The sequence below is a fragment of the Chiloscyllium plagiosum genome, unplaced genomic scaffold (assembly GCF_037043375.1).
Source record: "Chiloscyllium plagiosum isolate Xiang-an unplaced genomic scaffold, Cpla_swu_hap1 HiC_scaffold_37, whole genome shotgun sequence".
In the NCBI taxonomy this organism is placed as follows: Eukaryota; Metazoa; Chordata; class Chondrichthyes; order Orectolobiformes; family Hemiscylliidae; genus Chiloscyllium; species Chiloscyllium plagiosum.
In genome coordinates this window covers 115,725-134,813 of record NW_028270175.1, presented here as the reverse complement: position 1 = coordinate 134,813, position 19,089 = coordinate 115,725, and the positions used below count along the sequence as shown (strand labels likewise).

Here is a 19,089-nt window from a genome sequence, read left to right as displayed (position 1 = left end):
AAGGGGGCATAGCTTTAAATTAAGGGGGGGTAGATATAGGACTGATGTTAGGGGTAGGTTCTTCACTCAGCGAGTCGTTAGTTCATGGAATGCCCTGCCAGTAACAGTGGTGGACTCTCCCTCTTTATGGGCATTTAAGAGGGCATTGGATAGGTATATGGAGGATAGTGGGTTAGTGTAGTTTAGGTGGGCTTGGATCGGCGCAACATCGAGGGCCCAAGGGCCTGTACTGCGCTGTATTCTTCTATGTTCTATGTTCTAAATGGAGTTCAGTGCAGCTAAATGTGAGGTGATTCACTTTGGGAAGAATAACAGGAAGGCAGAGTACTGGGCCAATGGAAAGATTCTTGGTAGTGTGGATGTGCAGAGGGATTTTGGAGTCCATGTACATAGATCCCTAAAAGTTGCCACTTTTAGTGCTGTTAAGAAGGCATATGGTGTGTTAGGTTTCATTGGGAGAGAGATTGAGTTCCGGAGTCGCCTTGTCATGCTGCAACAATGCAAAACCCTACTGTGGCCACACTTGGAATATTGTGTACAGTTCTGGTCGCCATATTTCGGGAAGGGTGTGGAAGCATTGGAAAAGGTGCAGAGGAGATTTACCAGGATGTTGCTTGGTCTGGAGGAAAGGTTTTATGAAGAAAGGCTGAGGGACTTGGGTCTGTTCTCATTGAAGAGAAGAAGGCTAAGAGGGGATTTGATAGAGGCATACAAGATGATCAGAGGATTAGATAGGTTAGACAATGAAAGTATTTTTCCTAGGATGACGACTTCACCTTGTACGAGGGGGCATAACTACAAATTGAGGGGTAATAGATTTAAGACCGATGTCAGAGGCAGGTTCTTTACGCAGAGTGGTAAAGGCATGGAATGCCCTGCCTGCCAATGTAGTTAACTCAACCACATTAGGGAGATTTAAACAATCTTTGGATAAGCACGTGGATGATGATGGGATAGTGTAGGGGGGAAGTGCTTAGATGAGTTCATAGTTAGGAGCAACATGGAGGGCCACAGGCCTGTTCTGCGCTGTATTGTTCTATGTTCTATCATGGCGGCATTTGGCATACTTTCCTTTATTGGTCAGAGCATTGAGTATAGGAGTTGGGAGGTTGTATTGTGGCTGTACAGGACATTGGTTAGGCCACTTTTAGAATATTGTGTGAAATTCTGGTCTCCTTCCTATTGGAAGGATGTTGTGAAACTGGAAAGGGTTCAGAAAAGATTTCCAAGAATGTTACCAGGATTGGTGGATTTGAGCTACAGGGAGAGGGTGAATAAGCTGGGGCTATTTTCTCTGGAGCATCAGAAGCTGAGGTATGACCTTAGAGAGGTTTACAAAATCATGAGGGGCATGGATAGGCTAAATAGACAAGTCTTTTCCCTGGGGTGGGGGAGTCCAGAGCTAGAGGGCATGGGTTAAGGGTGAGGGGGAAAGATCTAAAAGAGACCTAAGGAGCAACCTTTTCACGCAGAGGTTGGTACATACGTGGAATGAGCTACCAGAGGAAGTGGTGGAGGCTGGTACAATTACAGCATTTAAAAGGCATTAGGATGGGTATATGAATAAGAGGGGTTTAGAGGGATATGGGACTAAGTTAGGTTGGGATATCTGGTCGGAATGGACGAGTTGGACTGAAGGGTCTGTTTCTGTGCTGTACATCTCTATGATTCTGACTCTAAAGCACAGGAACAGGCTCATTAGCCCATGAAAGCTGTGCTAACGCATGATGCCTTTCCTCTGGCAGTGCATTCCGAGCACTCAAAATTTTCTTATTTTAGCAGAAAGAAAAAAACTTGCCTTTCATGTATCCTTTAAAATTGCCCACTTTAACCTTAAACCGATATCCCCTCATAATCAACATTACTATCCTGGGAAAAATACTTTCTATCCAATCTATGCCTGTTATAATGTTGTGTCTTATTATCAGATTGTCCCTTGTCCTTCATTCAAGGGTGAAAGGAAAGGCTGGTAGATATAGAGAATGCTGGATGACTAAAGGAATGGAGGTTTTGGTTAAGAAAAAGAAGAAAGCATATGTAAGGTATAGACAGGATAGATCGAGTGAATCCTGAGAAGAGTGTAAACGAAGTAGGAGTATACTTAAGAGGGAAATCAGGAGAGCAAAAAGGGGACATGAGATAGCTTTGGCAAGTAGAATTAAGGAGAATCCAAAGCGTTTTTACAAATACATTAAGGACAAAAGGGTAACTAGGGAGAGAATAGGGCCTCTCAAAGATCAGCGAGGCGGCCTTTGTGTGGAGCCGCAGAAAATGCGGGAGATACTAAATGAGTATTTTGCCTCCGTATTTACTGTGGAAAAGGATATGGAAGATATAGACTGTAGGAAAATAGATGGTGACATCTTGCAAAATGTCCAGATTACAGAGGAGTAAGTGCTGGATATCTTGAAACGCATTCAGGTGGATAAATCCCCAGGACCTGATCAGGTGTACCCAAGAACTCTGTGGGAAGCTAGAGAAGTGATTGCTGGGCCCCTTGCTGCGATATTTGTATCATCGATAGTCACGGGTGTGGTGCCGGAAGACTGGAGGTTGGCAAACGTGGTGCCACTGTTTAAGAAGGGTGGTAAGGACAAGCCAGGGAACTATAGACCAGTGAGTCTGACCTTGGTGGTGGGCAAATTGTTGTAGGGAATCCTGAGGGACAGGATGTACATGTATTTGGAACGGCAAGGACTGATTAGGGATAGTCAACATGGCTTTGTGCATGGGAAATCATGTCTCACAAACTTGATTGAGTTTTTTGAAGAAGTAACAAAGAGAATTGATGTGGGCAGAGCAGTTGATGTGATCGATATGGACTTCAGTAAGGCATTCGACAAGGTTCCCCATGGGAGACTGATTAGCAAGGTTAGATCTCGTGGAATACAGGGAGAACTAGCTATTTGGATACAGAACTGGCTCAAAGGTAGAAGACAGCGTGTGATGGTGGAGGGTTGTTTTTCAGACTGGAGGCCTGTGACCAGTGGAGTGCCATAAGGATCGGTGCTGGGCCCTCTACTTTTTGTCATTTACATAAATGACATTGTCTTAAAAGTTGCAATTGTGCTCGTCTCCACCACTTCCTCTGGCAGCTCATTTCATACCCGTACCATCCTCTGTGTGAAAAAGTTGCCCCTTAGGTCTCTTTTATATCTTTCCTCTCTCACCTTCAACCTATGCCCTCTAGTTCTGGACTCCCCGACCGCAGGGTAAAGACTTTGCCTATTTACGTTATCCATGCCCTTTATGATTTTGTGCACCTCTATAAGGTCACCCCTCAGCCTCCGACGCTCCAGGGAAAACAGCCCCAGCCTGTTCAGCCTTTCCCTATAGCTCAGATCCTTCAACCCCAGCAACATCCTTGTAAATCTTTTCTGAACCCTTTCAAGTTTCATGTCTCCTTCCTATCGGAAAGATGTTCAGAATAGCACACAATATTCCAAAAGTGGCCTAACCAATATCCTGTACAGCCGCAACATGACCTCCCAGCTCTTGTACTCAATACTCTGACCAATAAAGGAAAGCATACCAACGCCGCTTTCACTATCCTATCTACCTGTGACTCCAAGGAGCTATGAACCTGCACTCCAAGGTCTCTCTATTCAGCAACACTCCCTAGGGCCTTACCATTAAGTGTATAAGTCCTGCTAAGATTTGCTTTCCCAAAATGCAGCACCTTGCATTTATCTGAATTAAACTCCATCTGTCACTTCACAGCCCATTAGCCCATCTGATCAAGATCCTGTTGTAAACTAAGGGAACCTTCTTTTCCATCCATTACACTTCCAATTTTGGTGTCATCTGCAAACTTACTAACGATACCTCTTCTGCTTGCATCCAAATCTTGTGTACAAATGAGGAAAAGTAGTGGACCCAGTACCAATCCTTATGGCACTCCACTGGTCACAGGCCTCCAGTCTGAAAAACAACCCACCACCACCACCCTCTGTCTTCTACCTTTGAGCCAGTTCTTTATCCAAATGGCTAGTTCTCCCTGCATTCCATGAGATCTAACCTTGCTAATCAGTCTCCCATGGGGAACCTTGTCGAACGCCTTACTGAAGTCCACATTGGATCACATCTACTGCTCTGCCCTCATCAATCACGTCAAACTCAGTCAAGTTTGTGAGACATGATATCCCACACATTAAGCCATGTTGACTATCCCTAATCAGCCCTTGCCTTTCCAAATACATGTACATCCTGTCCCTCAGGATTCCCTCCAACAACTTGCCCACCACCGAGGCCAGGCTCACTGGTCTATAGTTCCCTGGCTTGTCCTTACCACCCTTCTTAAGCAGTGACACTACGTTAGCCAACCTCCAGTCTTCCGGTACCTCACCTGTGACTATCGATGATACAAATATCTCAGCAAGAGGCCCAGCGATCACTTTTCTAGCTTCCCACAGAGCTCTCGGATACACCTGATCAGGTCCTGGGGATTTATCCACCTTTAACTGTTTCAAGACTTCCAGCACTTCCTCCTTTGTCATCTGGACATTTTGCAAGATGTCACCTATCTTCTATATCCTTTTCCACAATAAATACTGATGCAAAATACTCATTTTGTATCTCCCGCATTTTCTGCGGCTCCACACAAAGGCCGTCTTGCTGATCTTTAAGGGGCCCTATTCTCTCCCTCGTTACCCTTTTGACTTTAATGTATTTGTAAAAACGCTTTGGATTCTCCTTACTTCTATTTGCCAAGCTATCTCATGTCCCCTTTTTGCCCTCCTGATTTCCCTCAAGTATACTCCTGCCCTTATACTCTTCTAAGGGTTGACTCGATCTATCTTGTCTATACCTGACATATGCTTCCTTCTTTTTCTTAACCAAACCCTTAATTTTTTTAGTCATCCAGCATTCCCTATACCTACCAGCCTTTCCTTTCACCCTAACAAGAATATACTTTCTCTGGATTCTCGTTATCTCATTGTTGAAGGCTTCCCATTTTCCAGCCATCCCTTTACCTGCCCCCAATCAGCTTTTGAAAGTTCTTGCCTAATACTGTCAAAATTGGCCATTCTCCAATTTAGAACTTCAATTTTTTTGATCTGGTCTATCCTTTTCCATCACTATTTTAAATCTAATAGAATTATGGTTGTTGGTCCCAAAGTGCTCCCCCACTGACACCTCAGTCACTTGTCCTGCCTTATTTCCCAAGAGTAGGTCAAGTTTTGCACCTTCTCTCGTAGGTACATCCACGTACTGAATCAGAAAAAATTCTTGTACACACTTAACAAATTCCTCTCCATTTAAACCCTTAACACTATGGCAGTCTCAGTCTATATTTGGAAAGTTAAAATCCCCTACCATAACCACCCTATTATTCTTACAGATAGCTGAGATTTCCTTACAAGTTTCTTTCTCAATTTCCCTCTGACTATTAGGGGGTCTATAATACAATCCCAATAAGGTGATCATCCCTTTCTTATTTCTCCGTTCCACCCAGATAACTTCCCTAGATGTATTTACGGGAATATCCTCCCTCAGTACAGCTGTAATGCTACCCCTTATCAAAAATGCCACTGCGCCTCCTCTCTCGCCTCCCTTTCTATCCTTCCTGTAGCATTTGTATCCTGTAACATTAAGCTGCCAGTCTTGCCCATCCCTGAGCCATGTTTCTATAATTACTATGATATCCCAGTGCCAAGTTCATCTGCCTTCCCTGTTAAGCCCCTTGCATTAAAATAAGTGCAATTTAATTTATTAGTCCTACCTTGTCCCTGCCTGCCCTGACTGTTTGACTCTCTTCTGTTCTCAACTGTACCAGTTTCAGATTGATCTCTTTCCCCACTATCTCCATGGGTCTCACACCCCGACCTTACTAGTTTAAATTCGCCCGAGCAGCTCTAGCAAATCTCCCTGCCAGTATATTAGTCCCCTTGCAATTTAGGTGCAATCCGTCCTTCTTGAACAGTCACTTCTACCCCAAAAGAGATTCCAGTGGTCCAAAAATGTGAATCCTTCTCCCATACACTAGCTCCTCAGCCATGCATTCATCTGCTCTATCCTCCTATTCCTGCCCTCACTAGCTGTGGCAGCGGGAGTAGATTACTTTTTTTTTTAGATTACTTACAGTGTGGAAACAGGCCCTTCGGTCCAACAAGTCCACACCGACCCGCGAAGCACACCCACCCAGACCCATTCCCCTATGTTTACCCCTGCACCTAACACTACCGGCAATTTAGCATGGCCAATTCACCTAACCTGCACATTTTTGGATTGTGGGAGGAAACCCATGCGGACATGGGGAGAATGTGCAAACTCCACACTGTCAATCACCTGAGGTTGGGTCTCTGGCGCTGTGAGGCAGCAGTGCTAGCCAATGTGCCACCCATAATCCAGATATTACGACTCTCAAGGACCTCCTTTTTCTAATTCCTGCCTAACTCTCTTTAATCTCCCTTCAGAATCTCAACCTTTTCCCTTCCTATGTAATTGGTTCCAGTGTGGACAACGACCTCTTGCTTGCCCTTCTCCCCCATGAGAACACCCTCTCTGAGACATCCTTGATCCTGGCACCAGGGAAACAACACACCATTCTGGTTTTTCGCTGATGGCCACAGAAATGTCTGTCTGTACCTCTAACACAGTTGATCTCTTGGAACTAGAAGTACCCCTCGTTGCATTAGAGCCAGTCTCAATACCAGAAACTTGGCTGTTCGTGCTACGTTCCCCTGTGAATCAATCACACCCTACACTTTCCAAAACAGCATACTTGTTTGAAATGGGGATAGCCACAGAAGATTCCTGCCTACCTCTCTTACCTTTGTTGGAATTAATCCATCTATGTGACTGTGTCTGAGACTTCTCCCCCCTTCGTATAACTGCCGTCCATCACATACCATTGCTGTTGCAAATTCCTCATTGCTTCCAACTGTCTCTCCAACCGATCCATTCGATCTGATAGAATTCGCAACCATCAGCATTTATTGCAGATCTAATCTGCAGTAACCCTTAAACTCTCTTTAAACTCCCACATCTGAGAAGAAGCGCATATCACTCTACTAAAGGCCAGTTTTGCTCCTTCACAATCTACAGACCCAGAAAATAACAGCGTCTTATTCCTCTATAAAACACTGCCCCAGGTTAAATTAATAGTTATGACTTGTATTTCAAGTTTAATTGAGACATATCTCAAAAAACATAATCAAGAAAGAACCCACTGTAATCACTACTACAGACTTTCTGTAGGCCACACTTAAAACAATTCACTTATCTGTTTCTGTGCTGTGATTTTGCCCAAACAGTTCCTCCAAGATCAGTTGTGAATTTCACTGTTTGTTAATATTCCCAGACACACTCCAATGTCCAGCGGTGCATGAATTCAAACAGCAAAGGCAGTAACTGTGCAGGCTCACTGTGGTGTCAGTTTCTTTATTTCCCCCTCCCCCTCCCCCTCCCCCTCCCCCACCATGTGCTTCCTTTGTTTTTCCCCTTTTAAAACTGCTGTTGTTTTGACTTTTTTTCCCAAAGTTCCCAGCTTTTATTTTCTTGTGACCATATGTCTCTCATTAGGTGATCACTTTATCAAATACCTTTGTTTTGTCCACATTGTTCAGCGTATTGCTCTGAATCACTTGGAGTGTTTTTGTTTTGTAGTGCTACTTTTATTCATATGTTGTGAGCTCTGAAAGGCTGCCAGGTTATTGCTACATCTGGCTAGAGACCAATACGTTTTCTATCGAGTAGAGAACATTTGAGTTCCTAAGTACTTAGAGAATAAAGCCACACAATTCCAGTTTTGAGCAAAGAAAATGCAGTTTCAAAACTAAAAATTAAAGGTTAGTGATATAAGGTAGACCTGGAAGAAGTTAAAAAGGAAATTCAGGAGTAACTAAATTTGCCCATATGAGTAGTGATGATGTGGAATACTCCACTTTGAGCTGAATAACATAGATGCAGAACAAGCTGGGAGGGGAAGAGGGAGGGACTAAGGTGAAGAAGGAAAGGAAGAAGTTGGAGTGAATCATACTCCCTAGTAGGGGGATATAATTTAACTGATCTGTTTCTGTGCTGTGTATTCTATGAATTTTTTTTTATTGATTTCGAAAACAATGGCTGTAGAACTGAACATTTGTATTACTTACTTGGAACAGCCTTTCATTGTTATTGCAGATATGTGTAACAATATCTTCTCTATCTGTGATGTGTATAAGTATTTGGGCTCACACATAAACATAATTAGCAGAATTCATCAATATCCTCAATATTGAATGGTGGAACAGGTTCGAGGGCCTGAATTGCATGCAGCTGGTCCTATAAAAGCAGCCCCCATTCCCAGCCTCACTTAAAAGTGGCCCCTGCTCGCAGCCTTGGCTAAAAGTGATCCCAACAACTACCTCAATGCAATTACTTAGTTTCCCAAGCGCTTTTTGCTCCTGCTTTGCAAGGTGCTTCTCTCTCTCATTTGTTGTTATTAGGTTGTGCTTGTCCAGCAGTTGCTTAAATGTCCCTAATGTCTCACAGCATCTGCAGTCCTCACTTTCTTTCCTAATGTCTCAGACTCTACCACCGCTGGCAACACAATGTATGCACCCACCATACTCTGCGGAAGGAACCAACTTCTGACATCCTTCTCTCTCTCTTCTCTCCCACTCTTTTCTCTTCTCTCCTCTCCTCTCTTCACATCTCTCTCTTTCTCTTCTCCCTTTCTCGTCTCTCTCTTTCTCTTTTCGCTCCTTTCTCTTTCTCTTCTCTCTTTCTCTTTTCGCTCCTTTCTCTTTCTCTTCTCGCTCCTCTCTCTTTCTCGCCCCTCTCCCGCCCCTCTCCCGCCCCTCTCCCGCCCCTCTCTCGCCCCTCTCCCGCCCCTCTCCCGCCCCTCTCCCGCCCCTCTCCCGCCCCTCTCCCGCCCCTCTCCCCCCCCCTCTCCCCCCCCCCTCTCCCCCCCCTCTCCCGCCCCCTCTCCCGCCCCCTCTCCCGCCCCCTCTCCCGCCCCCTCTCCCGCCCCCTCTCCCGCCCCCTCTCCCGCCCCCTCTCCCGCCCCCTCTCCCGCCCCCTCTCCCGCCCCCTCTCCCGCCCCCTCTCCCGCCCCCTCTCCCGCCCCCTCTCCCGCCCCCTCTCCCGCCCCCTCTCCCGCCCCCTCTCCCGCCCCCTCTCCCGCCCCCTCTCCCGCCCCCTCTCCCGCCCCCTCTCCCGCCCCCTCTCCCGCCCCCTCTCCCGCCCCCTCTCCCGCCCCCTCTCCCGCCCCCTCTCCCACCCCCTCTCCCACCCCCTCTCCCACCCCCTCTCCCACCCCCTCTCCCACCCCCTCTCCCGCCCCCTCTCCCGCCCCCTCTCCCGCCCCCTCTCCCGCCCCCTCTCCCGCCCCCTCTCCCGCCCCCTCTCCCGCCCCCTCTCCCGCCCCCTCTCCCGCCCCCTCTCCCGCCCCCTCTCCCGCCCCCTCTCCCGCCCCCTCTCCCGCCCCCTCTCCCGCCCCCTCTCCCGCCCCCTCTCCCGCCCCCTCTCCCGCCCCTCCCCCCTCTCCCGCCCCTCCCCCCTCTCCCGCCCCTCCCCCCTCTCCCGCCCCTCCCCCCTCTCCCGCCCCTCCCCCCTCTCGGTTTCGCTCTCTCTCTTTCCCCCACCCCCACCCCATACCCCCCTCTAATCACCTTAAAGTTATGACTCCTTGTGATAGTCTCTGGCTATTTACACTCTCTGCCTCTCATTGACTTGTACACCTCTTATCAAATCATTTCTCTTCCTCCTCCTATCCAGTGTGAAATGCCTGAGCTCACTCAATCTCTCTTCATAATACAAGCCCTCCAATCCAGGCAGCATTCTGGTAAATCTCCTCTGCACCCTCTCTAAAGCATCTACATCCTTTGTATACCGAGGTTACCAGAACTGGACACTATTCCAAGTGTGGCCTAATCAGGGTTTTATAGAGCTGCAGCAAAACCTCAGGTCTCCTAAACTCCTGCACCCAGTTAATGAAAGCCAAAACACCATAACCCTTCTTAACAACCCTATCAACTTGGGTGGCAACTTTGAGGGATCTATGTACGTGGACCCCAAGATACTACTGTTCCTCCACACTGCCAAGAATCTAATCTTTAATCCTGTCTTCAGCATTCAAATTTGACCTTCCAAAGTATGTGAGGTCAGGCACTTTTGTGGCAAGAATAGAAGCATGGACTATTCTGTAAATGGGTGAAAAATCAGAAGTCTGAAGTGCAGAGAGACTTGAGCGTTCTTGTCCAGGATTCTCTCAAGGTAAACTTGCAGGTTGAGTCAGTAATTAGGAAGGCAGATTGAGAGGACTTGAATATAAAAGCAGGTTTGTATGTCTGATGCTTTATAAAGCTCTGGTCAGACCACATTTGGAGTATTGTGTACAGTTTTGGACCCCATATCTCAGGAAGGATGTACTGCGCCTGGAGCGTTCAGAGGAGGTTCATGAGAATGGTTCCAGGAATGAAAAGCTTCACATATGAGCAACGTTTGAGGACTCTGGGTTTATGTTTAATGGAGTTTAGAAGGATGAGGGAGGATCTAATTGAAACATTAAGAATACTGAATGGCCTGGACAGGGAGGATATTGGGAAGATGTTCCCAATCGTAGGAGAGACTAGGACCCAAAGGCACAGCTTTAGAGTAAAGGGAAGACCTTTTAGAATAGAGATAAGGAGAAACGTCTTCAGCCAGAGAGGAGTGAATCTATAGAATTCATTGCCACAGAAGGCGGTGGAGGCTAGGTCATTAAGTATATAGATAGATAGGTTCTTGAGTATCAAGGATAACAGGGAGAAAGTGGGAGAATGAGTTTGAGAAACTTGTTAGCCATGATTAAGTCTGCTCCACCATTCAATGGGCTGAATCACCTGATTTCTGCTCCTATGTCTTATGGTCTTAAAATGATGCTGTCAAATTACCAACTCAGCCACTAGGAATTTTTCCTTGTTTATGTTGTGAAAGTATTTCATAACTTTGAACACCTTTATTACATACAGGTTGGACATAAGCTCCAGTTTCTTAATAAAGCAATCTTTACCTTTAGGTCTTAGCGAGTTTTGAGAAGATTTGTAGCTCATGTTGAGGCTTTGGATGTAGGTTTGCTCATTGAGCTTGGAGGTTCATTTCCAGACATTTTGTTACCTTACGAGGTAACATCTTCAGTGGTACTCGTGTGAAGCAGTGCTGAAAATTCCTACTTTCTATTTATATGTTTGGGTTTCTTTGGGTTGGTGATGTAATTTCCTATGGTGAAGTCACTTCCTGTTCCTTTCTCAGGGGATGGTAGTTGGGGTCTAACTCGATGTGTTTGTTGAAAAAGTTCCGGTTGGAATGCCATGCTTCTAGGAATTCTCATGCGTGCCTTTGTTTGGCTTGCCCTTGGATGGATGTGTTGTCCCAGTGGTGTCCTTCCTTATCCGTATGTGAGGGTACTAGTGAGAGAGGGTCATGAGGTCCACTGAAGATGTTTCCTAGCAAAGTAATGAAACGTCTGGAAATGAATCTCCAAGCTTAGCGAGCAAACCTACATCCATTACCTTTCGGTATGTAACATTTGGCGCACTATTAACCCAAGGCAGAAAGCAATTTGTATATCGTGATTGAGACTTAGTTAGCTAAATACTGAATTAATTAGCTTTGTGTTTTTGCTAAAGTTATGTACCTTCAATCTGATGCTATTGAATGGATTTTCAGATATTTTTACTTGGCATAAGTAGTTGTACATGCTTGAAGTCGTATTCATTTTAAAAACTACAAATTAGAAGTAAAACATGTGATATGAAAGTTAGCATTGAAAGTATGCAAAAGCATTTATTGGATAAATACTAATTGGAATTTGAGAAAGTGCAAACTGTTGCTTTTTTTCCATATGAAAGGAGGATAATTGGTAGGATCATCTGAGCATCCATTTATCAACTAATTAATTTAAGTGAGGCGAAGTAGTGGATTTCCTAAATAAGCTGGAATTATTTCTCCTAATTTCTAGGAAAAAAGATCTTCTGCAAGGAGTCTATGGAATGGGATTTAACAGGCCTTCAAAGATCCAGGAGACCGCGTTACCCATGATGCTTGCAGAACCGTATGTTTGTCGCACTTGATATTAGTGGCCAGATGTGCCATATACTTTTCCCAGTGTGTTTTTTCTACGTGACATTCTGTATTTGGATTTCTTTCCAGCCCTCAGAATTTGATTGCACAGTCTCAGTCAGGTACTGGTAAGACAGCTGCCTTTGTTCTGGCCATGCTCAGTCGTGTAGATCTCTCCCAAAGGCACCCACAGGTAAAGTGGTCCAATTTTGCAAAATAATCCAATTGTGGAAAACTCTGGAATTAGATTACAAGATTTAATCATTTCAAAATAACCAAGAATTTTAAATGTAATTCAGTTTTTTCTTTTGTAAAGAAAATCCGCTCTTATTGAGTATGTTCCATGATTTTTCCTGGGTCACTAAAGTATTTTGTGGCTATTCAATTTTCCCACCTATTAAAATTGATTTCCCAGTTACCAGTATCAAACAATTTCGCTCATCAGTTTTCTAAATTGTATTGATGTTTTTATGGGTAAGAGTAATTTACAGTTGTTTTACTAACTGCTATGATGAACCTGGCCGAGTTGTTTCACAACTAGATACAGCTGAAGTGTTCTATCTTACATCGAGTGGAATTAAACGTTTGTCTCCGGAGAGGACTGAGTGGGGGTCCTGTCGCATTTCTACATCTGCTTTGATTAAGCCCAATCCGCTACCAATTGAGGCCCCTAAGTGGATAGTTAATGGTATCATCCTGTTGCTGATGGTATTCACCTCATGACATATGGGACAGTTGCTTTTTGGAAGCCCAAAAGGCAAACTTTGGGAACTCTGCATTGCTAGTGTTCTACTTCTGAGCTAGGAGGTCTGGGTTCAAATCCCACCTGCTCAAGGTGTCATAACATCCTTGAACGGGTTGATTTGCGAGGCTGATGCTGGACTTTTGGGTGGTTGTTGTTCAAATGTTGAATTGGAGGTGGGGATGACTGGTTTGAGATCCAAATGCTGTCCTTGCTACTGATGCTACTCCACACACCTGTCCTACTACCTATGACCAAGGTACCTGTGTCTCGGGCAAGTGCATTTCCACATCACCCCTCAGTGCCACTGCCAAGTAATGCATAGTCTTTGACTAGAAGTGCTCAAAGAATGGGATTTCCATGCTTTGACCCCATTTAATCCTGGGGTAGACTTACTACTATCTAGTAAAGTACCTTGATTGGCAATTAATTTGGACCTTGCAAAAACGTGATACAGGCCTCTTAGCTCCATGGCTGGTAGGTGAGACACTCATCAACTCCTACAAATCTTCTCAAAACTTGCTCACCTCCATTAAATTCTAGGTGAAAGTGAGGATTCTGGAGATCAGAGTAAAGATTAGAGTGGTGCTGGAAAAGAACAGCAGGTCAGGCAGCATCCGAGGAGTAGAAAAATCAAGCTTTTGGGCAAAAGCACTTCGTCAGGATTCCTGATTTAAGGGCTTTTGCTCGAAACGTTGATTTGCCTGTTCCTCGGATGCTGCCTGACCTGCTGTGCTTTTCCAGTACCACTATAATCTTGACTCCATTAAATTCTAGCCCACTGATTGTGGTTATGTGTAAACATGGTATGATTGACCCGTGAGAGTGACCAGTTTACATTTAGCTATATATTTCCAAATGGAGATTGGTAATGGGAATTGCTCTTAGTGCAAAAGAATAGCAGCAGTAATGTACACTTCGGGCTGGTGGGAATACTGTCCTGTCCTATTACATAAATCAATGAAATGTGCCTCTGTTGTCATGGACCTATTAATCTTTGCATCCAGTTTGAACACAGTGCAGGATATGCAGTTTATAACTGAGACTATTACTATTTAAATGTGATTGCTGAAAAACTTTGTAATGATTCTTAATCATTAGTTGACCTTTTCTCCTCCAGTGTTTATGCCTTTCTCCAACCTATGAACTGGCTTTGCAGACTGGGCAGGTTATTGAACAAATGGGAAAGTACTGTCCTGATATCAAGCTAGCTTATGCAGTTCGAGGCAACAGACGTAAGTATAACGTGTTAGTGTATAATTTTAATCATAAATACAGCCTAGATGCACGAAAGTCTAGCTGTTCCTGATGGGGCCCTGCTAAGTGCCATCCCCTTGTTTCTTCTGACACCCATCCTGCTAGCTCTCACTTGTGGCCTGGGACCCTCTGTAATTCAGAGCCTTCGGCAAATATATTGCCAGGGGCTTCCACACCCCAGTAGTGTTGCAGAGCATTGCCAACTGCCACCCTCTGACTGGAGTGTTTCAGCAATGTAATTCCAGTGCCCATGACCTCGAATGCTGGGGAAGGCAGCAATTCATCATATCTTCAAGATCTCAGAATGATAATTTTTCTCCTTTCTTTCTTTTGCTGGATGTGAGTATAACTGGCAAGGTCAGTGTTTGTTGCATATTCCTAAATGTACTTGAAACGAGTGGCTGGGCCATCTTGGAAGATAGATAAGAATCAACCACATTGCTGTAGATTTGGAGCTGCAGCAGACTAGCCTGGCTCAGGATGAATGATATCCTTATTTAAAGGATATTAGTGAAACATGTGGAATTTTACAACAATGATGATAATTTAATGATTAAGCTACTGAAACTAGGTTTGTCCTTTTAGAATTGCATTTAAATTGCTGCTTTGTTGGCGTTTTGAACCTGTCCTCAAAGTATTTACGGGCATCTGTAGATAACCATTCCAATGAAATGAGCTGCACATTTTGTATTTTCTAATCAGCCTGTTCAGTGATGTTAGTGATGAGAGTGGCGAATGTTGTGCCCCTGTTCAAAAAAGAGAATAGGGATAACCCCGGGAATTACAGGCCAGTTGGTCTTACTTCGGTGGTAGGTAAAGTAATGGAAAGGGTACAGAGGGATAGGATTTATGAGTATCTGGAAAGGCACTGCTTGATTAGGGACAGCCAGCATGGATTTGTGAAGGGTAGGTCTTGCCTTACAAGTCTGATTGAATTCTTTGAGGAGGTGACCAAGCATGTGGATGAGGGTAGAGCAGTGGATGTAGTATACATGGATTTTAGTAAGGCATTTGATAAGGTTCCCCATGGTAGGCTTATGCGGAAAGTCAGGAGGCATGGGATAGAGGGAAATTTGGCCAATTGGATAGAAAACTGGCTAACCGGTCGAAGTCAGAGAGTGGTGGTAGATGGTAAATATTCAGCCTGGAGCCCAGTTACAAGTGGAGTTCCGCAGGGAGCAGTTCTGGGTCCTCTGCTGTTCGTAATTTTTATTAATGACTTGGATGAGGGAGTCGAAGGGTGGGTCAGTAAATTTGCAGATGATACGAAGATTGGTGGAGTTGTGGATAGTGAGGAGGGCTCTTGTCGGCTGCAAAGGGACTTGGATATGATGCAGAGCTGGGCTGAGGAGTGGCAGATGGAGTTCAACCCTGCCAAGTGTGAGGTTGTCCATTTTGGAAAGACAAATAAGAATGCGGAATACAGGGTTAACGGTAGGGTTCTTAGTGAGGTGGAGGAACAGAGGGATCTTGGAGTCTATGTTCATAGGTCTTTGAAAGTTGCCACTCAGGTGGATAGAGCCTGTAAGAAGGCCTATGGTGTATTAGCGTTCATTAGCAGAGGGATTGAATTCAAGAGTCGTGAAGTGATGTTGCAACTGTACAGGACTTTGGTTAGGCCACATTTGGAGTACTGTGTGCAGTTCTGGTCGCCTCACTTTAGGAAAGATGTGGAAGCTTTCGAGAGGGTGCAGAGAAGATTTACCAGGATGTTGCCTGGAATGGAGAATAGGTCGTACGAGGATAGGTTGAGAGTGCTAGGCCTTTTCTCATTGGAACGGCGAAGGATGAGGGGTGACTTGATAGAGGTTTATAAGATGATCAGAGGAATAGATAGAGTAGACAGTCAGAAACTTTTTCCCCGGGTACAACAGAGTGTTACAAGAGGACATAAATTTAAGGTGAAGGGTGGAAGGTATAGGGGAGATGTCAGGGGTGGGTTCTTTACTCAGAGTGGTGGGGGCATGGAATGCGCTGCCTGTGGGAGTGGTAGAGTCAGAATCTTTGGTGACCTTTAAGCGGCGATTGGATAGGTACGTGGATGGGTGCTTAAGCTAGGACAAATGTTTGGCACAACATCGTGGGCCGAAGGGCCGGTTCTGTGCTGTATTGTTCTATGTTATCACATCTGGAGTAGGTCTTTTGGATTAGAGGTCTAAGACTCTAACACTGCATTACAGTCACCTTCAATAAGCTCCACATTAGTGTTGTCTTAAATATATAAGGCATGCTAGCGATCTATAAAAGAATCCAATCATCCCATTCACCTGTTTTCTCCTATTTTCCTTGTAAGTTTCTCTCTCAAGTATTCATTCAGACTGTTGTAAATTGAAAAGTATACTGGGAGCTATAATTAGATTATTCTTTTGCTGTTAGACCAGATGTATATATCAAAAGTTTTTTTTAATTGGATGTATTGAAAGAGTTGAAGTTAATTCCTTTTTGTAATTTTTTCATTCTTATGTCATTTGCTTAAGGATGTTCAAGATCGTAATGGCTGGTACTGAAAGAGCACTTATCCAGTTAAGAGATTAGTAGTGTAAATTACTAGGGCAAAATGTGATTGGTGCCTCCTGATCCAGTAATGGCTCAAACTTAAAATTCTCATCTTTGTGTTCAAGTTCCTCCATGGTCAAGCTTCTCCCCATCTCTGTAGCCCATTTTAGTCCTGTATGTTTGAGACTTCTTCAGCATGCTTGGGTAATATGCTTTCTTTGGTTAGTTTACAAAAGGCTGTTGCATTTTATATCTGATTTATTCGAAGTACGAGTGGAATGATGCTGTAGCTTTTATACTTTTTGATTAAAGGTGTGTTTTGGATGTATTACAAACATATCACTGCATACATATTTAAATGCGCAATAGTCATTTTTAGATGTACAGGGATACCTTTGTGTGTGTGCGCTCGCACGTGCTATTTGGAGACCCCCTCCCACCCCCAAAAATAAAAGTAGTGGTCTTGTTGGTGTCCAGTCTGGCTGACCGGGGGCAGAAGCTGCCTGCGCCGGAGTTGGGGGTGGTGGGGTGGGCGGACGGGGTTTGGGAGTCGGGTGGGGGGTAGTGTCAGGTGGGGGTGGGCACAGAATTGGGGCCGAGCGAGGACCCTCTCATGCTGTGCTGCTGCTCGTCTCCTGAACAGGGAGCAAACTTAATACCAAACTCCAAGTCCCAGAGGAAAGGCATTGAATCGATTAACCAAATAATCAATTCTCCGAATGAAATAGTGCCCGTCCATCTAGTTCACATAATTGAGGTACCTCTGTATTTTAATCAACCAGTTCATAGATGTCACAGCACATCCTTGGAACATTTGGGACTTGAACAGACAAAGAAAAGTGTGAGCTTGAGCTGATTCTGACAACATGATGATTTGAAATTTTCTTGACGAAACGCTAATCTCTAAGTGACCTGAACTTGTATTTATTCAAAGGAATATAGAAGACTTGAAGCTGAAGGCAAGGCTGCCAATGATAGGAGGTGAAGCAAAATGAGTATTCTGGAGATATCTTGAAACTTTGTAGGACTAAAATGGGTTGCTTGGCTGTGAAGAGACTTAACCATGGAGGGATTCAAACACCAGGACAAGTTTGAAGCATTGCTGGACCAGGAGGCACCAATCACTTTTTTTCTCCTGCACTTTATATCTTATCAAATGTGTTCTGCTAAGGCAGTTATCTAGCTATCATTTCCTTTAGCATTTTCAGCACTGAACAGAAGAATGATCGGAAAACAAAATGGAGCTGTTTGCCAAAAAAAAAAAGTGCCCGGGGGTCTTATCCCGTGGACCATCAACGGACCAGTAGAAAAAGGCGAGGAGAAAGACGTGCAGGATAATTTCAGACATATAGGAGCAACAGAATAGAGATTTTGTTGGGGAAGGATGCAGAGGGGGCTCAAGTAACTTGAAAAATAGCAAAATCATGCAATACTGGAAATTTGAAGCCAAGCAGCCTGAGCTGGAAAAGATTGACAATCTATGAAGAGAGAAAGAGTTAATGCTTTGAGTTCTATATGACCCGAGTCATGTTCAGTTCTAGGCTTTAACTTTATTTCCCTTTCCGCAGGTGCTCGTCCTGCTAAGTTTCTCTGCATTCTTAGGACATAGAGACAAGAGTAGGCAATTCAACCCTTTGAGCCTGCCCTACCATTCAGTACACTCCTGGCTAATCGAATGTTTTTTGTCCACCTCAACCCATAACTCTGTATGCCACAGATAATCAGAAATTTATCAATCTCCACCTTAAAACCGACTCAGACTGAACTTCCACATTTTTCTCCTGGGAGAACAGAATTCCAAAGGTTCACACCCTTCAAAGGATTTCTCCTCATCTTGGTACTAAGTGACATCCCTTTTTTAAATTATGCCGTAGTTCTTAACTGCCCAATGAGGAAAAACATTTGATGTATTTTGTCTATCCCTTTATGTATTTTGTAAGTTTCAGTCAGATCATTTTCCAATCTTTGAAGCTTGAGAATGCAAGCCCAGTTTGCCCTAAACAGGTGTTGCATTTCAACCATTATGAATGATAGATTGGGAAAAGGGGTGGTGCGATGAGACTTGGGTGTCCTTGTATACTATTTGCTGAAGGTAAGCATGCTGGTGTAGCAGGTAAATGGCCTTCATAATGAAAGGATTGGAGTACAGGAGCAGGGATGTCTTGCTACAATTGTACAAAGCCTTGGTGAAAGTGGAGGTCTGTTAGCTTGTTCCCTACAGAGGAAATGGGGGAATCTGTAATAAATGATGTGATAATTGAACATTTAGAATAGAATAGAAAAAAGTGTCAGTATTAACTTATGAAGGGAAATTATTTGGGAAACTTATTGAGTGTTTGAGGCTGTTATTTGAAGCACAGCCAAATGAGAAAATGTGAATGCGTGTCTTTGGATCTTTGGAAGGTGCTTGATGAGGCTGTATTCAGAAGGATAGTAAATAAAATTAGAGTATGTGAGGTATGTGGGGATGTGCTCGTATGTTTTGAAAATTAGTTAACAGAAAGCAGAGAATAGGAATAAATGGATTATCCTGTGAGTTGTAGGCTGTTCCTAATGTCAGTGCTGAC

The 19,089-nt window shown here is 44.4% G+C and overlaps 1 protein-coding gene across 2 annotated transcripts in view; it reads left to right on the top strand.

Moving 5' to 3' along the window:
• The window catches only part of ddx19a (DEAD-box helicase 19a), a 94,526-nt gene that overhangs the window by 53,302 nt on the left and 22,135 nt on the right, over positions 1 to 19,089 (top strand). For both annotated transcript variants that reach the window (XM_043676359.2, XM_087980183.1), the window contains exons 5-7: positions 11,927 to 12,019; positions 12,118 to 12,220; positions 13,890 to 14,004. In XM_043676359.2, coding sequence (XP_043532294.1) covers positions 11,927 to 12,019; positions 12,118 to 12,220; positions 13,890 to 14,004 — 311 coding nt within the window. The remainder of the gene's footprint in view (positions 1 to 11,926; positions 12,020 to 12,117; positions 12,221 to 13,889; positions 14,005 to 19,089) is intronic.